Consider the following 18,488-nt stretch of genomic DNA (forward strand, 5'->3'; position numbering starts at 1 on the left):
GGCCGTTTGGCGACAATTTGGATTTCCATACGAAACGGTTGACGGGAAAGAAACAGTAAACAAACACGTTGTAGTTTGTAGGCTCTGTGATTACATGACAAAGTACACGGGAGCCACAACAAACACGAATACCCATCTGAAACGGCATCATCCTGATGTAATCTTGCCGGAGACCGGCAGTTCAGCTAAACGAAAAACTGACGACGCATCGGGTTTAACACGGGAATCGAAACAACTTAAGATAAGTGATGTTTGATCAAAGCCATTACGATTCAATATTGACAGAGCAGCAGCAATTACGAAGTCAATCGGGAAATTCATTGCCGTTGATATGAGGCCATATTCGATTGTAGAAAATGTAGGTTTCCAAGCGATGGTTAACACTCTGGAACCAAAGTATAAGATTCCGTCCAGACCATATTTCAGTGAAAAACTCATTCCTCAGTTGTATGAGGAAACAAAACTGGATGTACTGAATGAACTTGCAAATACTAGTTACGTAGCTATAACAACTGATGGGTGGACGTCATGGGCAGTGGAGAGTTACATAACAATAACGGCTCATTACCTAAATAAAAATTGAATGCTCTGTAGTCGTGTTCTACAAACTACAGCTGTCAATGTAGGCGCAGTTCTCTCTGGTGCTATTGTTGAGTGGGGTTTGACAAGATTAAATGGACAGGTACCTGTTGTTACTGACAATGCAAGCAACATGGATGGAGCTGTTAAAGCTGCTGGACTAGGCCCCAACATCAAATGTTTTGCCCACACAGTTAACCTTGCTACAAAAGGGGCTTGGGTGTAGCATACATGAAGACTCTTTTAAGTAGGGTGAAAAGGATTGTAGCATTCTTTCATCGAAGTTCAGTGGCTAACAGTTTGCTAAAAACCAAACAAGATCTCTTGAAACTTCCACATCACAAACTTATTATTGATGTTGCTACGCGCTGGAACAGTAGCTATGACATGATGGTTAGATATCTGGAACGACAGCCTGCTATAACTGCTACTTTAATGAGTGGGGATGTAAGGAAAAATATCAAGGATCTTGACACACTAAGAGAAGAGGACATTACAAATCTTGAGGATGCTGTTTCTATTCTGAAAGACATGAAAGACATTACAACAGTGCTATGTGATGAAAAACAGCCAACAGTCTCCCTGATTTATCCCATGAAGTACAAGATTTTTAAATCCATGGAATTGGTTGGCACAGAGTCTTCTCTTATCCGACAGCTGAAAGTGGCTATACAACAAGACATGATGTCCAGGTATAAGGATCCTGAAATTGAACAGTTTCTGCTCATTAGTTCAGCAGTCGACCCTAGGTTCAAATCACTCCCTCAGCTGGATGGCATTCACAGACAGGAACTACATGATGTGATCATTCAGAAGGTGTTAACTCAAGTTGGTATTCAATTAAATATTAATTATTTAAATTCAAATCAACCTTCTTCGACATTTGGTCAGAATACAAAACAATTTAATTTTTGCACAAGTTTTGACAAAGATGATTTTATTGAATTTACATTAATGACACATGAACACACAATATAATGAATATATACAGTGATACACATGTATATAAACTTTTCATTACACAATTTATCTAACTTCTACTTTTAGGGTCATGTCCAGCAACATATTAAAACTGAGCCAGTTGATGATGACCCAGAGCCTGGTCCAAGTCTTGAGACACAGCCCCAACTGCCAACTCTAGATCAGCTGCCACCTACAGCTGAGACTACAAGTACTTCACAGTCATCTTCATCCAAGGAGTCTGGAACAGGTTCAACATCAAAAACTTGTTTGGTGATGTTTTTATTACTGGAACTGAGCCAGCAAATGAAACCCTTTAGATATTGCCAATGCTGAAGTGCGGGGTTATTTCAGTGAACCCATTCCTCCACTTGACTGCAATCCCTTGAAATGGTGGTGTCAAAATGGTTATAGATACCCTATGCTGTCCAATATTATTCAGTATTATCTGACAGTCACTGGAATAATGTTCCAAGTGAACGTGTGTTCTCCACAGCTGAAGACATAGTGACCAGTCAACGCAGCTGCCTTGCTCCCGAAGATGTAGACAAATTGAATAAAAAAAAATATGCATGTTTAAAGATCTAAACAAATTAAAACATTAAAATCTGGAAAGCAAAAAGTGTCTTATTGTTTTGTAATTTTGTGAAATCATTTGATGTATCGAGATACATATCGTATCGTGGGTCCTGTATCGAAATGCGTATCGTATCGCGAGGGAAAGTATCGTTACAGCCCTATAATTAAGCTACTACACAAGATATCCCAGAGGGATCTTGGCGCCCACCATTGAATGATCTTTATAGGTTCCATGTCAGATTGATCTTTTCTCTACTTTTCCCTTCCTCTAAGTCTTACTAATCTGTGTAAATTCAGAAACAGCCCTCTAGTACTTTTCAAACAAGGGGAACCTATATACAAAATGTATAAAAATTAAGATTTAGCGATTATGGCTGTCTGTCGGCCATGTTGTTTTCGAATTGGTCCCAACATGCAACACCAGGGACCACGGGGAACCTACATATGAAATTTGAGAAAGATCCCTTCAGTATACCTTCTGTAAAATAGTGATAACAAACTTCAATCGTCAAAATACAAGATGGCTGCCTGTCGGCCAGGTTGTTTTCTGACTGGTCTCAAAATTCAATATGCATAACTAGGCACAGAGGGCAACCTACAATGAAATTTCAGAAGGATCCATTCAGCAATTTCTGATAAATAGCGATAACAAACTTCAATTTTCAAAATCCAAGATGGCTGCCTGTCGGCCATGTTGTTTTCTTATTGGTCCCAAGATGCAATATGCAGAACTACAGACCAAGGGGAACTTACAAAAAAGTTTGAGAAAGATCCCTTCAGTACTTTCTGAAAAATAGCGATAACAAACTTCAATTGTCAAAATACAAGATGGTTGCCTGTCGGCCATGTTATTTTCCGATTGGTCTCAAAATGCAATATGCATAACTAGGCACCAAGAGGAACCTACATATGAAATTTGAGAAAGATCCCTTCAGTGCTTTCTGAGAAACAGCGATAACAAACTTCAATTGTCAAAATCCATGATGGCTGCCTGTCGGCCATGTTGTTTTCCGATTGGTCTCAAAATGCAATATCCATAACTAGGAACCAAGGGGAACCTATATATGAAATTTGAGAAAGATCCCTTCAGTGCTTTCTGAGAAATAGCGATAACAAACTTCAATTGTCAAAATCCAAGATGGCTGCCTGTCGGCCATGTTGTTTTCCGATTGGTCTCAAAATGCAATATGCATAACTAGGAACCAAGGGGAACCTATATATGAAATTTGAGAAAGATCCCTTCAGTGCTTTCTGAGAAATAGCGATAACAAACTTCAATGGTCAAAATCGAAGATGGCTGCCTGTCGGCCATGTTGTTTTCCGATTGGTCTCAAAATGCAATATGTATAACTAGGCACCAAGAGGAACCTACATATGAAATTTGAGAAAGATCCCTTCAGTACTTTTTCAGAAATAGCGATAACAAACTTCAATTCTCAAAATCCAAGATGGCTGCCTGTCGGCCATGTTGTTTTCCGATTGGTCTCAAAATGCAATATGCATAACTAGGCACCAAGGGAAACCTACATATGAAATTTGAGAAAGATCCCTTCAGTACTTTCTGAGAAATAGCGATAACAAGAATTGTTTACGGACGGAGGGATGGACGGACGGACGGACCACGGACCACGGACGCAGGGCGATTTGAATAGCCCACCATCTGATGATGGTGAGCTAATAAAATGGAAAGCTAAAGAATAATCAATAAATAAAAGTTCGAGAGCTAGTTATGACAATGTTTTTTTCGTTGCAAGCTCTAACAATGAGGTGCCTGGAGACCGAGTGTTATGATTTGAGTGTAGATACTAGTGATCGATTTCTGCATCTGCAAATTGGGAAGACATGATTGTCATCATATGCATTATACTGATTTTAGATACGACATCGCATGTCAAGAACGATAGACGGTAGACAGTGAAGAAAAGGAGTCCCACACAAAAATAAAGGTTATATGTTTACACGTATATATGTATATAATTCAAACACTGATGTCGGTATTTTGTCAATATTGGGAGATATCACTTATTTTATTACAGTACAGATATATTTGGTGATATTATTGTAATAAAACCTCAAAAAGTGTTTTGAATCTTGTGTTTGTATTTCTTTACAAACAATCAAGAAAGAAAGATTTTCTCATCTTTTGCCTATGAACAGGTCATAAACACGGACGATTATTTCTATATCTCTGTTAAGTTTCCATTGCGAATTTTAGAATACTGTCAAGGTAAACTACTCTGACATGTCAGTTCTGGATATTGGGGAAGTTGTGACGTAGCCGAGCTATGAATTTTGATAGTTTTCATGCGTGAGGACTTGTTTTGTTTACCTGCATCTTTCAACGACATCTTGGATATTTGATGCACGGAATCCATTCATGCAGACATACATATGCTAGTCAGCGGAAGGGACACTGATTTGATCAAAAGTGATATCGATGACACCGACAACATGCAGGATACGAGCAATGGAATAGAACGTCTATTTTAAAATATATCACATCAAGTTTAAAACTTGTGTTCTTTTTCAGGTGATGGGCGATTCCATCAGTCACATGCTTTGTGATGTGAGGGACAGATGATCCTAAGTAGGTTTGGTTTGGTTTGGTTTATTTTGTTTAACGTCCTATTACGAGCCAGGGTCATTTAAGAACGTCCCAGGTTTTGGAGGTGGAGGAAAGCCGGAGTGCCCGGAGAAAAACCACCGACCGACTTTCAGTACCTGGCAACTGCCCCACGTAGGTTTCGAAACGCAACCAGAGGTAGTCTAGAGGCTAATGATAAAGTGTCGAGATACCTTAACCACTCGTCCACCGCGGCCCCCTATGTAGATCCGCGGTTTCTGAAAAGAATCCACCTTACGCATAATACTAAGGGTCAATGGTGTGGGAACGGTTAGTGATGATGAGTAAATCCTCTTTAATAATAACAAATATGTTCAATCGCGCTTCGTTGCACACGGTAGCGCTCAATCATATTCTTATCGTTCGTAGCTAGATAAGTCTTTCTCTCTATATATACTCTCTCCTCATTTTCTCTTTTATCAATACCATTTCATTCACCGTTTGGGATTCGCACAATCTAATTAAAATCTAGATGGTCATTCACACTACGTTACATGAACATCTAACAACATCCCATGTGGGGTCATGTTCTGATGACGTTGTCAGTATAATGTGACCGGGTGGGGGGGTGTCCTGCTGGGTGTCTTCGGCAATATGCTTCAGTGAGATAGCACTATAAATCGGCAAAAGTTCCGACCTATCACAAGGAGACTTTTTAACACGAACATACCGCGGCCTCCCAAAACACACATGCGCACTCACCACACGATGCATGTCTTACGCACGGGAGACCGTCCTTAAATGACCTTAGCTGTTAATAGGACGTTAAACAAAATAAACCAAACCAAACCAAACCTTTGAGATGTGTGAATTTCACTTTCAGGGCAACTTGTCAATTTGTCGATGTCTTGGAAGCAAACGATTTCGCCACAGCATGCATCTGAAGCAAACCATTTCGGGACATGTATATAGCTATATGCTATGTAGGACGAAATGACTTGAAACAAAGTGACATATAATTTAATATATGCACTCTAGTCATGCTAATTCGGACATATAAAATTCACTTCCAAGATTCTGGAAGTAGTCATTTGATTAGCTAATCCAAAAGGTCACCTCGACGTAACCCCTATGGGATGTTGTTAGATGTTCATGTAACGTAGTGTGAATGGATTGGTATACGCAATGATGGGTGCAATGATACATACAGCTCGACACTACCTCTAAGGGTCGTTAAGTTTCACCTTGCTTGTGGGATAACCGTCAAACCACTCGTAAGTTACACATTGGTTTGGTTTGATTTGTTTAACGTCCTACTAACAGCTAAGGTCATTTAAGGACAGCCTTTCGTGCGTGCGATATGCATGCGTGAAGTGAGTGCGTATGTGTGTGTAACATACTTTGTGAAACGGATCGTAACTTTTAAGTACGGCTAACATACAGATATAACCCTTGAAATTTTTAATCTTTCATTTTTTCCTCACCGCTCTATCTTTCTGTTCCTTGTTGTTTCCTTTATATGGCTATCTCTTTGACAGCCGTCCTCATATGAGCGGCCGCGGTGGTTAAGGTGTCCCGACACTTTGTCACTAGCCCTCAACCTCTGGGTTGCGAGTTCGAGACCTTCGAGGGGCAGTTGCCAGGTACTGACCGTAGGCCGGTGGGTTTTCTCCGGGTACTCCGTCTTTCCTCCACCTCCAAAACCTGTCGGCACATCCTTAAATGACCCTGGTGGGTGTCTTCGGCAGTATGCTGCAGTGAGGTAGCACTATAAATCGGCAAAAGTTCCGGCCTATCACAAGGAGACTTAACACGAACATATCGCAGCCTCCCAAAACACACATACGCACTCACCACACGCATGCATGTCGCACGCACGGGAGACCGTCCTTAAATGACCTTAGCTGTTAATAGGACGTTAAATAAACCAAACCAAAACCGTCCTTATATGAGCATAGCTGTTGCGAGAACGTTAAATCAATAAAAAAACACAAATAATCTCTGGATATACCAAACACGACGAAATGGTTCCCTGAACATTTAACATGGCCACATATAGGAGCATGTCGAAAACGTCTAATGATATGTCAACAGATACAAGAATAATTATGGCAGCCTGTTATACTCTCGAAGGCATCAGCACATGAGAACGATCGAAGTCTTCATAAGCGTATGTAGACAAAACACAATGAAACCAAAATGTCTTTGTGTAATGTATTTTTCACAGTCGTTCAAGAAAGGCGATTAGTTAAGAATTGGCGAAAAAATATTAAGGTTAATTCCGTATTGGCCCAGAATAATCTCCGATAGTAAAAGAGATTATTATCCAGTGGAGTATAGTCTTTAACAGGATTGTTGAAGAAATATCAATATAACTTAAGCTCAATTCTTCCGGTTAAAAACACCCACAAAAGTTTTACGTTAGATTATAGACCAAAACACAAATTAAATGTGGTTCTCTTGTGATTACAATACCATGTAGTAGTTATCGCCTGGTTAGGTTGAACATTTATCGACAATTCAGGACTTAATGAAGACGGATCACTTGATGTCATTCCTAAATTTGGATTGCGTAATTGTATTATGGAATCATTATTAATTTGTATGAGATCTGTGCTACAGATCGACTTCCAAATTTGACCTCGTGTTTAAAGGTGCGTTTCGGCATAACTTGGGAATGGAAGTGCCAAAAGAAAGCATTCTTTCTATTGTAACCTTTGATCGTGAAATCAATTATGTTAAACATCATCGTGAAATCAATTATGTTGTTAAACAAGAGGACTAGCACAGGCTAACTATATATTTCAGTGTTCATGGCGGAATACTCATTTCAGTTATCAGTGAGTAAATGTTTGTTTATCCACTTGGTTTAATCAAGGTGCTGTAGAACATACTTGATCATAATCACCTTATTCATACTGTAGGAGGACTATCAAATAATCCTATTTGTCATATGTGATACTTCCCTCCCGCTCTTGGAGAGTTGCTGCTCCTTGCTTAGCGCTCAGCATATTAGAAGTGGGACGACTGGTTCGCCCGTTGTCAGTATAATGTGACCGGGTGGGGTGTGCTGCTGGGTGTCTTCGGCAGTATGCTTCAGTGAGGTAGCACTTTAAATCGGCAAAAGTTCCGGCCTATCACAAGGAGACTTTACACGAACTTACCGCAGCCTCCCAAAACACACATACGCAATCACCACACACATGCATGTCGCACGCACGGGAGGCCGTCCTTAAATGACCTTAGATGTTAATAGGACGTTAAACAAAATAAACCAAACCAAACCAAACCCTTCGATCGTATAGCGGCTTGACCAAATACAACCATCAAGTCTTACAGAAACATGAATCTAACTGATTTATCTCTAATTCCATTTCTGGCCCCGAATTCTACACCTTCGTTTATAGAACTTTGAATGATGCAGACTAAATCTAATTTAAACCCAAACAACAATTCACAACACGTAGCGACTAGGATAAAATGATGACGAATGCGCTGTCATGGCATAAGCTCACCGGCCTAATAACTTGACCTGCTGTCCCCATTGCCTGATTCGTAAATACTTTTCGGTGTCTACCTAAATGAAGCCAACTTAAAGGTTACTTTATAGTATAGTGAGATTCCGTGCGACGCCATGTCGCTTGCACCTTGTAGGACAAATTTCCTGTTCCATTTTTCAAATAATCCTACAATGGACCAGCTATATATTACCCTGTTAGTGTCTATTCAGTGATGAATGCGTGGAGTGTAAGTTCCATTCTTAATTGTGTAACATTATGTCTGAAACAGAAAACAAATGTACAAGTGCAAATGCTGAAATGACCGCCAAAGTGAGATATAAGCATGATAGAACAATAACCACATATTAGTCGCCTCCTATGAATATTGTGATTGGGGCAGCTCAACCTTGAACACTGAAGGTGCCTTTGAAAATGTATGACATGGACATTAGGCTTTGAAAAGTCCCTTACCTAAAACATTAAGGATGTTTGACAAATCCAATAAATCGTAAATGAAGTATATTAACGCAGAATGTAATTACAAAGTAGAAAAATGGATATTTGATCGATTTTTATGCAAGAGTCGCCGCATAACCATTCCATCTATTTCATTCCATTAGCTAATGCATACAAGGTACACGAAAGGTACCAAGATGGTGCTGATTGTGGCAATTGCGATTCCAGCTATAAATAATGAGATATCATTTGATCAGAATCTAAAAACACAGCAAACATGAACGCCAACATAATAATGATATTATGAGATAGAACGAATCTCTATATTTGGTCAAGCTTCCTTACTTAGTGGTTTGTGTATTGATTGTACAATCCACTTGTCTGGGAATCATACACTTACTTATTACCTCTGGTCATATCGTGGAGTATTTGTTACAACATTGGTGTCAGAAGTAAACTGATATTTATAGATAATGGAGACATAAAATAGCGAGTGTGTTCATTGAGAAGTATCTATTGATAGCGCACGTTGGTGTGATAGCTTCCGGTCGATACTAGATTAACAGTGTTACTAACGTAATGCTATCTTAAAAATATTAGCTGTGTTCATATCGGATTTAAATATGGAGGCCGATGTAGTTAATGGGCTTTTAGGACTTAACGTTTTAGCTCAAGCAGGGTTGATGAATTAATTTCGAAGCTTGGCCGTGCTAATAAAGAGGCATGTGTTAGATTGGTAGACATGTTTTCATGAAGATGTTTGGCATCCTATCTAAACAGTTACAAAAATAGAAAAAAAATACTTAAATAATGTTTCGGGTTCTGTCCCCTAGCCGAGACATACCAGAGTCTTTAAAGATGATAGTTGCTACTCCTTCTTAGCATATAGCACGCACGGAGGGCCGTCCTTAAAAAACCTTAGCTGTTGAAAGGACGTTAAACACATTAAACCAAACTAAACTATCTATACCAAGTTTGCTTATAGTTCGTACCAAATACACTATCAGTCTAAAACTAGTGCACTACTAGTATGTACGTAGTACACTACTAGTCTATACGTAGTACACTACTAGTCTATACCTAGTACACTACTAGTCTATACATAGTACACTACTAGTCTATACCTATAGTACACTACTAGTCTATACCTAGTACACTACTGGTCTATACCTAGTACACTAATAGTCTATACCTAGTACACTACTAGTCTATACCTAGTACACTACTGGTTTATACCTAGTACACCACTAGTCTATACCTATAGTACACTACTAGTCTATACCTAGTACACTACTAGTCTATACCTAGTACACTACTAGTCTATACCTAGTACACTAATAGTCTATACCTAGTACACTACTAGTCTATACCTATAGTACACTACTAGTCTATACCTAGTACACTACTGGTCTATACCTAGTACACTAATAGTCTATACCTAGTACACTACTAGTCTATACCTATAGTACACTACTAGTCTATACCTAGTACACTACTAGTCTATACCTAGTACACTAATAGTCTATACCTAGTACACTACTAGTCTATACCTAGTACACTATCAGTCTAAAACTAGTGCACTACTAGTATGTACGTAGTACTCTACTAGTCTATACGCAGTACACTACTAGTCTATACCTAGTACACTACTAGTCTATACCTAGTACACTACTAGTCTATACCTATAGTACACTACTAGTCTATACCTAGTACACTACTGGTCTATACCTAGTACACTACTAGTCTATACGCAGTACACTACTAGTCTATACCTAGTACACTACTAGTCTATACCTAGTACACCACTAGTCTATACCTATAGTACACTACTAGTCTATACCTAGTACACTACTAGTCTATACCTAGTGCACTAAATGTCTTTACCTATAGTTTGGTTTGGTTTGGTTTATCTTGTTTAACGTCCTATTAACAGCTAAGGTCATTTAAGGACGGCCTCCCGTGCGTGCGACATGTATGCGTGTGATGAGTGCGTGTGTGTGTTTTGGGAGGCTGCGGTATGTTTGTGTTAAGTCTCCTTGTGATAGGCCGGATCTTTTGCCGATTTAGAGTGCTACCTCACTGAAGCATACTGCCGAAGACACCCAGCAGCACACCACACCCGGTCACATTATACTGACAACGGGCGAACCAGTCGTCCCACTCCAAATATGCTGAGCGCTAAGCAGGAGTAGCAACTACCATTTTTAAAGACTCTGGTATGTCTCGGCTAGGGGACAGAACCCAAAGCCTTCCTCACAGGGGCGAACGCTCAACTAAAGGCCAAAAGTGAGGCATTGTCAAGGGAGACATTAGGAAGAAGAAAGTTGTTCAGAAAGAAGAGAAAAGATAAGATCCCACATTTAGTCGCCTCTTACGATCATGCAATGGGGGGCAGCAGGTACAATTCTTACGCCCTACCTGCAGGGCAGATACCTATAGTACACTACTAGTCTATACATATTACTCTACTAGTCTAACCCTAGTACACTACTAGTGTTACCTAGTAACTACTAGTCTATACCTAGTGCATTACTAGTCTATATACCTATTACACCACTAGTCTATACCTACCACACTACTAGTCTATACCTAGTACACTAATAGTCTATACCTAGTGCACTAATAGTATATACCTAGTACACTAATAGTCTTTACCTAGTATACTACCAGTCTATACCTAGTACACTACTAGTCTATACCTAGTACACTACTAGTCTATACCTAGTACACTAATAGTCTATACCTAGTACACTAATAGTCTATACCTAGAGCGTAAGAATTGTACCTGCTGCCCCCATTGCATGATCGTAAGAGGCGACTACATTTGGGATCTTATCTTTTCTCTTCGTTCTTAACAACTTTCTTCTTCCTAACGTCTCCCTTGACACTGCCTCACTTTTGGCCTTTAGTTGAGCGTTCGCCCCTGTGAGGAAGGCTTTGGGTTCTGTCCCCTGGCCGAGTCTTAAAACATGGTAGTTGCTGCTTCTGCTTAGCGCTCAGCATACAAGGAGTGGGACGACTGGTTCGCCCGTTGTCAGTATAATGTGACCGGGTGGGGTGTGCTGCTGGGTGTCTTCGGCAGTATGCTGACACGAACATACCGCAGCCTCCCAAAACACACATACGCACTCACCACACGCATGCATGTCGCACGCACGGGAGGCCGTCCTTAAATGACCTTAGATGTTAATAGAACGTTAAACAAAATAAACCAAACCAAACCAATTGTAAACACGTTGCCGGTGCCGATACATTTGTGTATGAATTATTTGCCGCAGGTTTCGTATATTGGTTTTTTATGATGTTTTACAATAATATAATTTATGCACCACGATATAAATGATTTAAATATATATTAAAGTGCTGAGATTGTGTGGTAATCTTCTCGTCTTTCAGTCGCTTAGAAATGTCGGACACGACTCCCAACCACAGGTATACACGCTTACTGGATTTCAACACTGTACGACAGGATTGCATGATATATCATTTTTTTATTAGAAATATCGTTTTAAGTATAAATAAGAAATACGATTTTGTTATGATTATTATTTTAAATCAAATAGTCGTGTTTCTGTTAAGGATTTTTTTTAAAAGATATATATATATATATATCTTCTAATACTTCTACTTTGCAACTCGGTTAACTCGAAGACGATCTCGATAACTTCGAGTTAACGAGGTTTGACTGTATATCCGTGCATTCGAAACCAGTTAGCTAGGCCAGATGAAGAATACTTGTCTCCCACATCGCTTCGACTTAAATTATTCAAGTATGCATGCGCGACCAGCTTTTTCAAACATAGACGATCTTTTTTAACTTAAAACGCTTGCGGCACAATTAAGATCATGATTATTATTTTAAAATACACATTTAACGTTATGTTGTAACAATATAAGGATGTAGGAAGATGATACAGACAACAGAACTACAATTGTTTAAAGGTTTTTATGACACGGTGAAAAAAAAAGAACAAAAAACCCTTTAGGGGAGGCAAGTTATTTACACTACATAACCTTCAAAATTGAGTAATTATTACACTACACGTCATAACCTAAGTGTTTTCCACTTCCTTTATTAGTCCTCCTTGTGTAGTACCAATTTTTGCGAGGACGTTGAACTCAATAAAAAATTATATTAACAAAAAGATTGGTTTTAATAGTTTAAGTTGTATGCTATTTAAAACGTTTTGTGACTATGTATGTTTTTACCAAGGAGCTTAAACAAGATTGTCTCTACGTTTATTTCAAGTTGAGTGCAGTTAAAGATATAGAGGGAAGGACTGATATTAGGCATCGGAGAGTCCATCTAAGAGAAATGCCCAGGAATAAATGACATTTAAAGGATAGGCTTGTATTGGGTCCAACAAAATATTTGAGTAGGAAAATGGAAGTTTAATGACGTCATACGTCGGTTTAATGCCCTGCAGGTATAACGTAAGTATTGTATCTGCTGTCCTGCATGATTCGAAAAAGCTCTGTCTCTCCGGGGCAGCGTCCTCATGTTGATCCAATGGCGTCCATGTAGATGTAGTATGCTAAGGTGCTTCTACGATAATACGGAAGCATCTCCATTCGACGCGTTGGAGACGCCTAGAACGCCATTTGACGTACTGGAGTCGCCTAGAACGCCATTCGACGTGTTGGAGTCGCCTAGAACGCTATTTGACGCGTTGGAGTCGCCTTGAACGCCATTTGGCGCGTTGTAGTCGCCTAGAACGCCATTTGACGTGTTGGAGTCGCCTTGAATGCCATTTGACGTGTTGGAGTCGCCTAGAACGCTATTTGGCGTGTTGGAGTCGCCTAGAAAGCCATTTGACGTGTTGGAGTCGCCTAGAACGCCATTTGACGTGCTGCAGTCGCCTAGAACGCCATTTGACGCGTTGGAGTCGCCAAGAACGCCATTTGACGTGTTGGAGACGCCTAGAACGCCATTTGACGCGTTGGAGTCGCCTAGAACGCCATTTGACGCGTTGGCGTCGCCAAGAACGCCATTTGACTCGTTGGAGTCACCTAGAACGCCATTTGGCGCGTAATTCGAGTCGCCAAGAACGCCATTTGACGCGTTGGAGTCGCCTAGAACGCCATTTGACGCGTTGGAATCGCCTAGAACGCCATTTGACGCGTTGGAGTCGCCTAAAACGCCGTTTGACGTGTTGGAGTCGCCTAAAACCCCATGCGACGTGTTGGAGTCGCCTGGAACGCCATTTGACGTGTTGGATTCTCCTAGAATGCCATGCATTATGTTGGAGACGCCAATAACGCCATTTGACGCGTTAGAGTCGCCTACAACGCCATGAAACGTGTTGAAGTCGCCTAGAACGCCATGCGATGCAGCACACTTTAAGCAGGCACAAAGTTCTGCGTTCTGATATGGCAGCAGTAAATTTTCCTGTCCAGAAGTAAAACGTGTCCTGCATGATTCGAAAAAGCTCTGTCTCTCCGGGGCAGCGTCCTCATGTTGATCCAATGGCGTCCATGTAGATGTAGTATGCTAAGGTGCTTCTACGATAATACGGAAGCATCTCCATTTGACGCGTTGGAGACGCCTAGAACGCCATTTGACGTACTGGAGTCGCCTAGAACGCCATTCGACGTGTTGGAGTCGCCTAGAACGCTATTTGACGCGTTGGAGTCGCCTTGAACGCCATTTGGCGCGTTGTAGTCGCCTAGAACGCCATTTGACGTGTTGGAGTCGCCTTGAATGCCATTTGACGTGTTGGAGTCGCCTAGAACGCTATTTGGCGTGTTGGAGTCGCCTAGAAAGCCATTTGACGTGTTGGAGTCGCCTAGAACGCCATTTGACGTGCTGCAGTCGCCTAGAACGCCATTTGACGCGTTGGAGTCGCCAAGAACGCCATTTGACGCGTTGGAGACGCCTAGAACGCCATTTGACGCGTTGGAGTCGCCTAGATCGCCATTTGACGTGTTGGAGTCGCCTAGAACGCCATTTGACGTGTTGGAGTCGCCAAAAACGCCATTTGGCGCGTAATTCGAGTCGCCAAGAACGCCATTTGACGCGTTGGAGTCGCCTAGAACGCCATTTGACGCGTTGGAATCGCCTAGAACGCCATTTGACGCGTTGGAGTCGCCTAAAACGCCATTTGACGCATTGGAGTCGCCTAGATCGCCATTTGACGTGTTGGAGTCGCCTAGAACGCCATTTGACGTGTTGGAGTCGCCAAAAACGCCATTTGACGCGTTTGACTCGCGTAGAACGCCTTGCGTTGTGTTGGAGTCGCCTAGAACGCCATTTGACGTATTGGAGTCGCCTAAAACGCCGTTTGACGTGTTGGAGTCGCCTAAAACCCCATGCGACGTGTTGGAGTCGCCTGGAACGCCATTTGACGTGTTGGATTCTCCTAGAATGCCATGCATTATGTTGGAGACGCCAATAACGCCATTTGACGCGTTAGAGTCGCCTACAACGCCATGAAACGTGTTGAAGTCGCCTAGAACGCCATGCGATGCAGCACACTTTAAGCAGGCACAAAGTTCTGCGTTCTGATATGGCAGCAGTAAATTTTCCTGTCCAGAAGTAAAACGATTTTCTTCGAAATCAATTATGATATGTAAAATTTCAATGTCATATCTTTTTGAATGGAATTATATATTGTTTGATGCCATTGATCGTAATTACGACATAAGTCTCTACTACTTATATTGTTGGCTAAATATATTTATATACAATCTAATTGAAATATACATGGTCATTCTTACTGCGTTCATGTTACTTGGTGAGAATGGCCATCTATATTTTAATTAGATTGATTTAGATTGAGATAAATATATGTGAAATTTCCTGTTCTGGAGCGTTCGTTTATAACGAACGATGTTATTACTTTTCAGATACGCTGATAATTAATGTGGGGATCTGTATGAAACACATATAATAACGTGTCGGAGTGTTTCACGGTGTCTGCCTTACAGTGAATACAATATATGACGTTAACAAAACCGTTTCGGACCTCTAAACAATGGCAACTACAGTTTATCTCCGAGCTTTGCCATTGGCGATGTTATTACGTGTCTATGATTCCAGGAAATGATTGGGAGAAGAAAAAAAAAACAAGAAAAATTACCTGAATTTTGCTGTTAGGTGACATGTATTAATATGTTCTACTGCTTAGAATACTGTACTTTACTTGAAATTAGTGAGATTGAACATACGACAATGATGATGTATGCAATGGCCTAGAGTAAAATTAGGCAACTGCCGTCATGATAATAACGTCACAATGTTAGAATCGATTTACCTGCATCGGGATATAGCTTCGATTATAAGTTTGATTATTGTATATGCTTACATTTAATACTAGCACTCAAGGTTATTTGTATTGAGTAATTTTTAATGTACTTTTTTTAATATCAAAGGACATAACCATCAAGTTATATTAGGAGTGGGACGACTGGTTGGTCCGTTGTCAGTATAATGTGACCGGGTGGGGTGTCCTGCTGGGTGTCTTCGGCAGTATGCTTCAGTGAGGTAGCACTATAAATCGGCAAAAGTTCCGGCCTATCACAAGGAGACTTAACACAAACATACCGCAGCCCCCAAAACACACATACGCAAGCACCACACGCATGCATATCGCACGCACGGGAGGCCGTCCTTAAATGGCCTTAGCTGTTGATAGTACGTTAAACAAATAAAACCAAACCAAACCCATCAAGGTAATGATTAACCTGGCATATTGTTTTGGGTTATCAGTTCATCCCTTACCATCGTAAATATGGCACTCCAAGTGGATTTATTTAACTCTGCAAAAAAAAGAGAGTATCTAATATTCCGATTCAATACAAAGTAAGTTAATTTCACAATTATGTTTATATGCGGATTATTCAAAGACAGGATAATGTAACCGCAGCATGCATTGCTGGCAGTATGTTATCTTCCTGTCTCTTTGAACTAATAATGACGCTGTTTTACAGGTGAAAAAACTTCTATTTAAACTCAGATTCCATCGGAAACAAAACATTACAAAAGCAGAAATCTGTTCAAATTCATAGTCCATACTTCTCGGAATGAAAAATCGAATTTCTGATAACGCGGTCATAGAAAAACAACTTCTTTCGCATCCGAAGGTTTTTAATGACATGCCATTTAATTTTGTTTGGATTCCGCGTCATGTTGGAATTATCAGAAATTGGAAAGTCGATAAGGCTTCTCACTCTGGCAAACCTTACCTCACAAGAAAGTCATGTGAGCCATCTGACTCGAAAACCTTTATAGCAAGACCAGCATCGCCAGTCTTTAACAGGGAATAAACTAATTGCGAAATCTAACAAGAATGTCACGAAGTACTAATTGGGAAAAAGTCGTCAGAAGAAAATTTACTTTTCAAATATTCGCGTTGAGCATGCATGTATCATTCATAGCTATAAACATGTAATAAGGAACGAACAACAACCTTTTACATTCATGAAATTTATAATTGTATGCTCCCCTTATTTCACACAAGCGGCGATATTTTTTAACGTTATCACATTGGAAATGTTATTTAATGTACAATGTATCACATATTTTCAAATGTACAATGTATGTTAAACCTTCACCATAGTAAATACTAAATTAAAATCAACGACGGTGCTAATGATAGACGATAGTGTAGTGAAATAGTATGAAAAGCTATACCAAGACCCGTAGTGGGACACTCAATCTGATCAAATCATATTGAAAACCTGCGAAGTTATCGTCATCTTAATGGTTTGGCATAATGCAGAGACCAGCAAGAATAACTCCGGCGTTATACACTGAGTTGTGTCTTCAGTAGGACACCGTTAAAGGTTTAAGACTTTTCTCATAAGACCTTTCTCATAGGAACGAACGCTCGCGATCGGTTAAAGACCAATACATGAGACAGCGGCTACCAGTGCATTATGAATATAGTTCGGTTTTTGATACCACGATAATGTTTTGTAATTGTTACCTTAAGCTTATGTGTGGCCTTTCACCATAATCAAAATAAAGTTATATTCTCTTAATGATGCCTTTGATTTCACAGCTAAAGCAGTGGTAAATTTGTTTTTCGCTTATACTGAAAGCATCATTTCTTTGAGGAAATAACCTGATCAGACACATTACCAGCATCTTAACTTAAAACAAATTGTAATCGCCAACAAAACAAAAACAAAGAAAGCACGCCGGTTAAAACAATTTGGAGCATTTTCTATTTTAGTGATATTTCACTTAACTTTCAATTGGATTCCTAATTACATCTGTTGTATGTTGAAATTATTGCAAACGGTAAAGTCGATAAGGCTGCTAGGGCAATGCTTTCCAACAGCAAAACCTTTTGAAATTGTCCTACATTGATCAGAAATCATTAATAGCAACTATATAATAGTAACTACTGGTCTCAAACAATAAGCAAATTATGTGATATCTAACCTAATGCTGTGTGTACATATGCTTCAGGTAAATTCAATAAGGGAGAGGAAGTCGTTTGTTGCTGCGTTTGTGCTTTTGCCTTCACACACAATAGTTATTTCATAAAAGGGTGACCAACCCTTCACACCCAGACATTAAAAACTGAATGATATTTTGCTTTTATTTCATTGGTTACCAGGTCTAAAACAGACAAAATCAGTTTACTTGTCTTTCAGAGCTGTATTAAAATTACAAATGTTGTATAGATTACAAATATATATATTTTTTCATAGGCAATTTGTAGGAATGTTTACATTTTTATGTAGTACAGTTGGGAGCAAACTAAACTTGGTACCAAGTGCACTTCGTAGTGCACACGTAGTGAACAACGTAGTGCACTAGACTAAACATTGTAGTGCACTTGAGTTCACTACGATGTTAACTCCAGTGCACTACAATGTTAACTCCAGTGCACTACGATGTT

General features: G+C 40.0%; 2 protein-coding genes across 2 annotated transcripts; one reads left to right on the forward strand and one right to left on the reverse strand.

The window, feature by feature from the left end:
- Nucleotides 1-810: 810 nt before the first annotated feature.
- LOC117337847 (zinc finger BED domain-containing protein 1-like) lies at nt 811-4,699 on the forward strand. The gene is made up of 4 exons (XM_033898972.1): nt 811-1,407; nt 1,627-1,789; nt 1,982-2,082; nt 4,649-4,699. Exons 1-4 carry the CDS (start codon nt 811-813, stop codon nt 4,697-4,699), a joined length of 912 nt encoding a protein of 303 aa, XP_033754863.1.
- Nucleotides 4,700-14,139: 9,440 nt separating this feature from the next.
- On the reverse strand, nt 14,140-15,012 carry LOC117337848 (uncharacterized PPE family protein PPE62-like). The gene has a single exon (XM_033898974.1). The coding sequence runs from the start codon at nt 15,010-15,012 to the stop codon at nt 14,140-14,142; it is 873 nt and encodes a 290-aa protein (XP_033754865.1).
- Between the last annotated feature and the right edge of the window lie 3,476 nt (nt 15,013-18,488).

This window comes from Pecten maximus, chromosome 11 (assembly GCF_902652985.1).
Source record: "Pecten maximus chromosome 11, xPecMax1.1, whole genome shotgun sequence".
In the NCBI taxonomy this organism is placed as follows: Eukaryota; Metazoa; Mollusca; class Bivalvia; order Pectinida; family Pectinidae; genus Pecten; species Pecten maximus.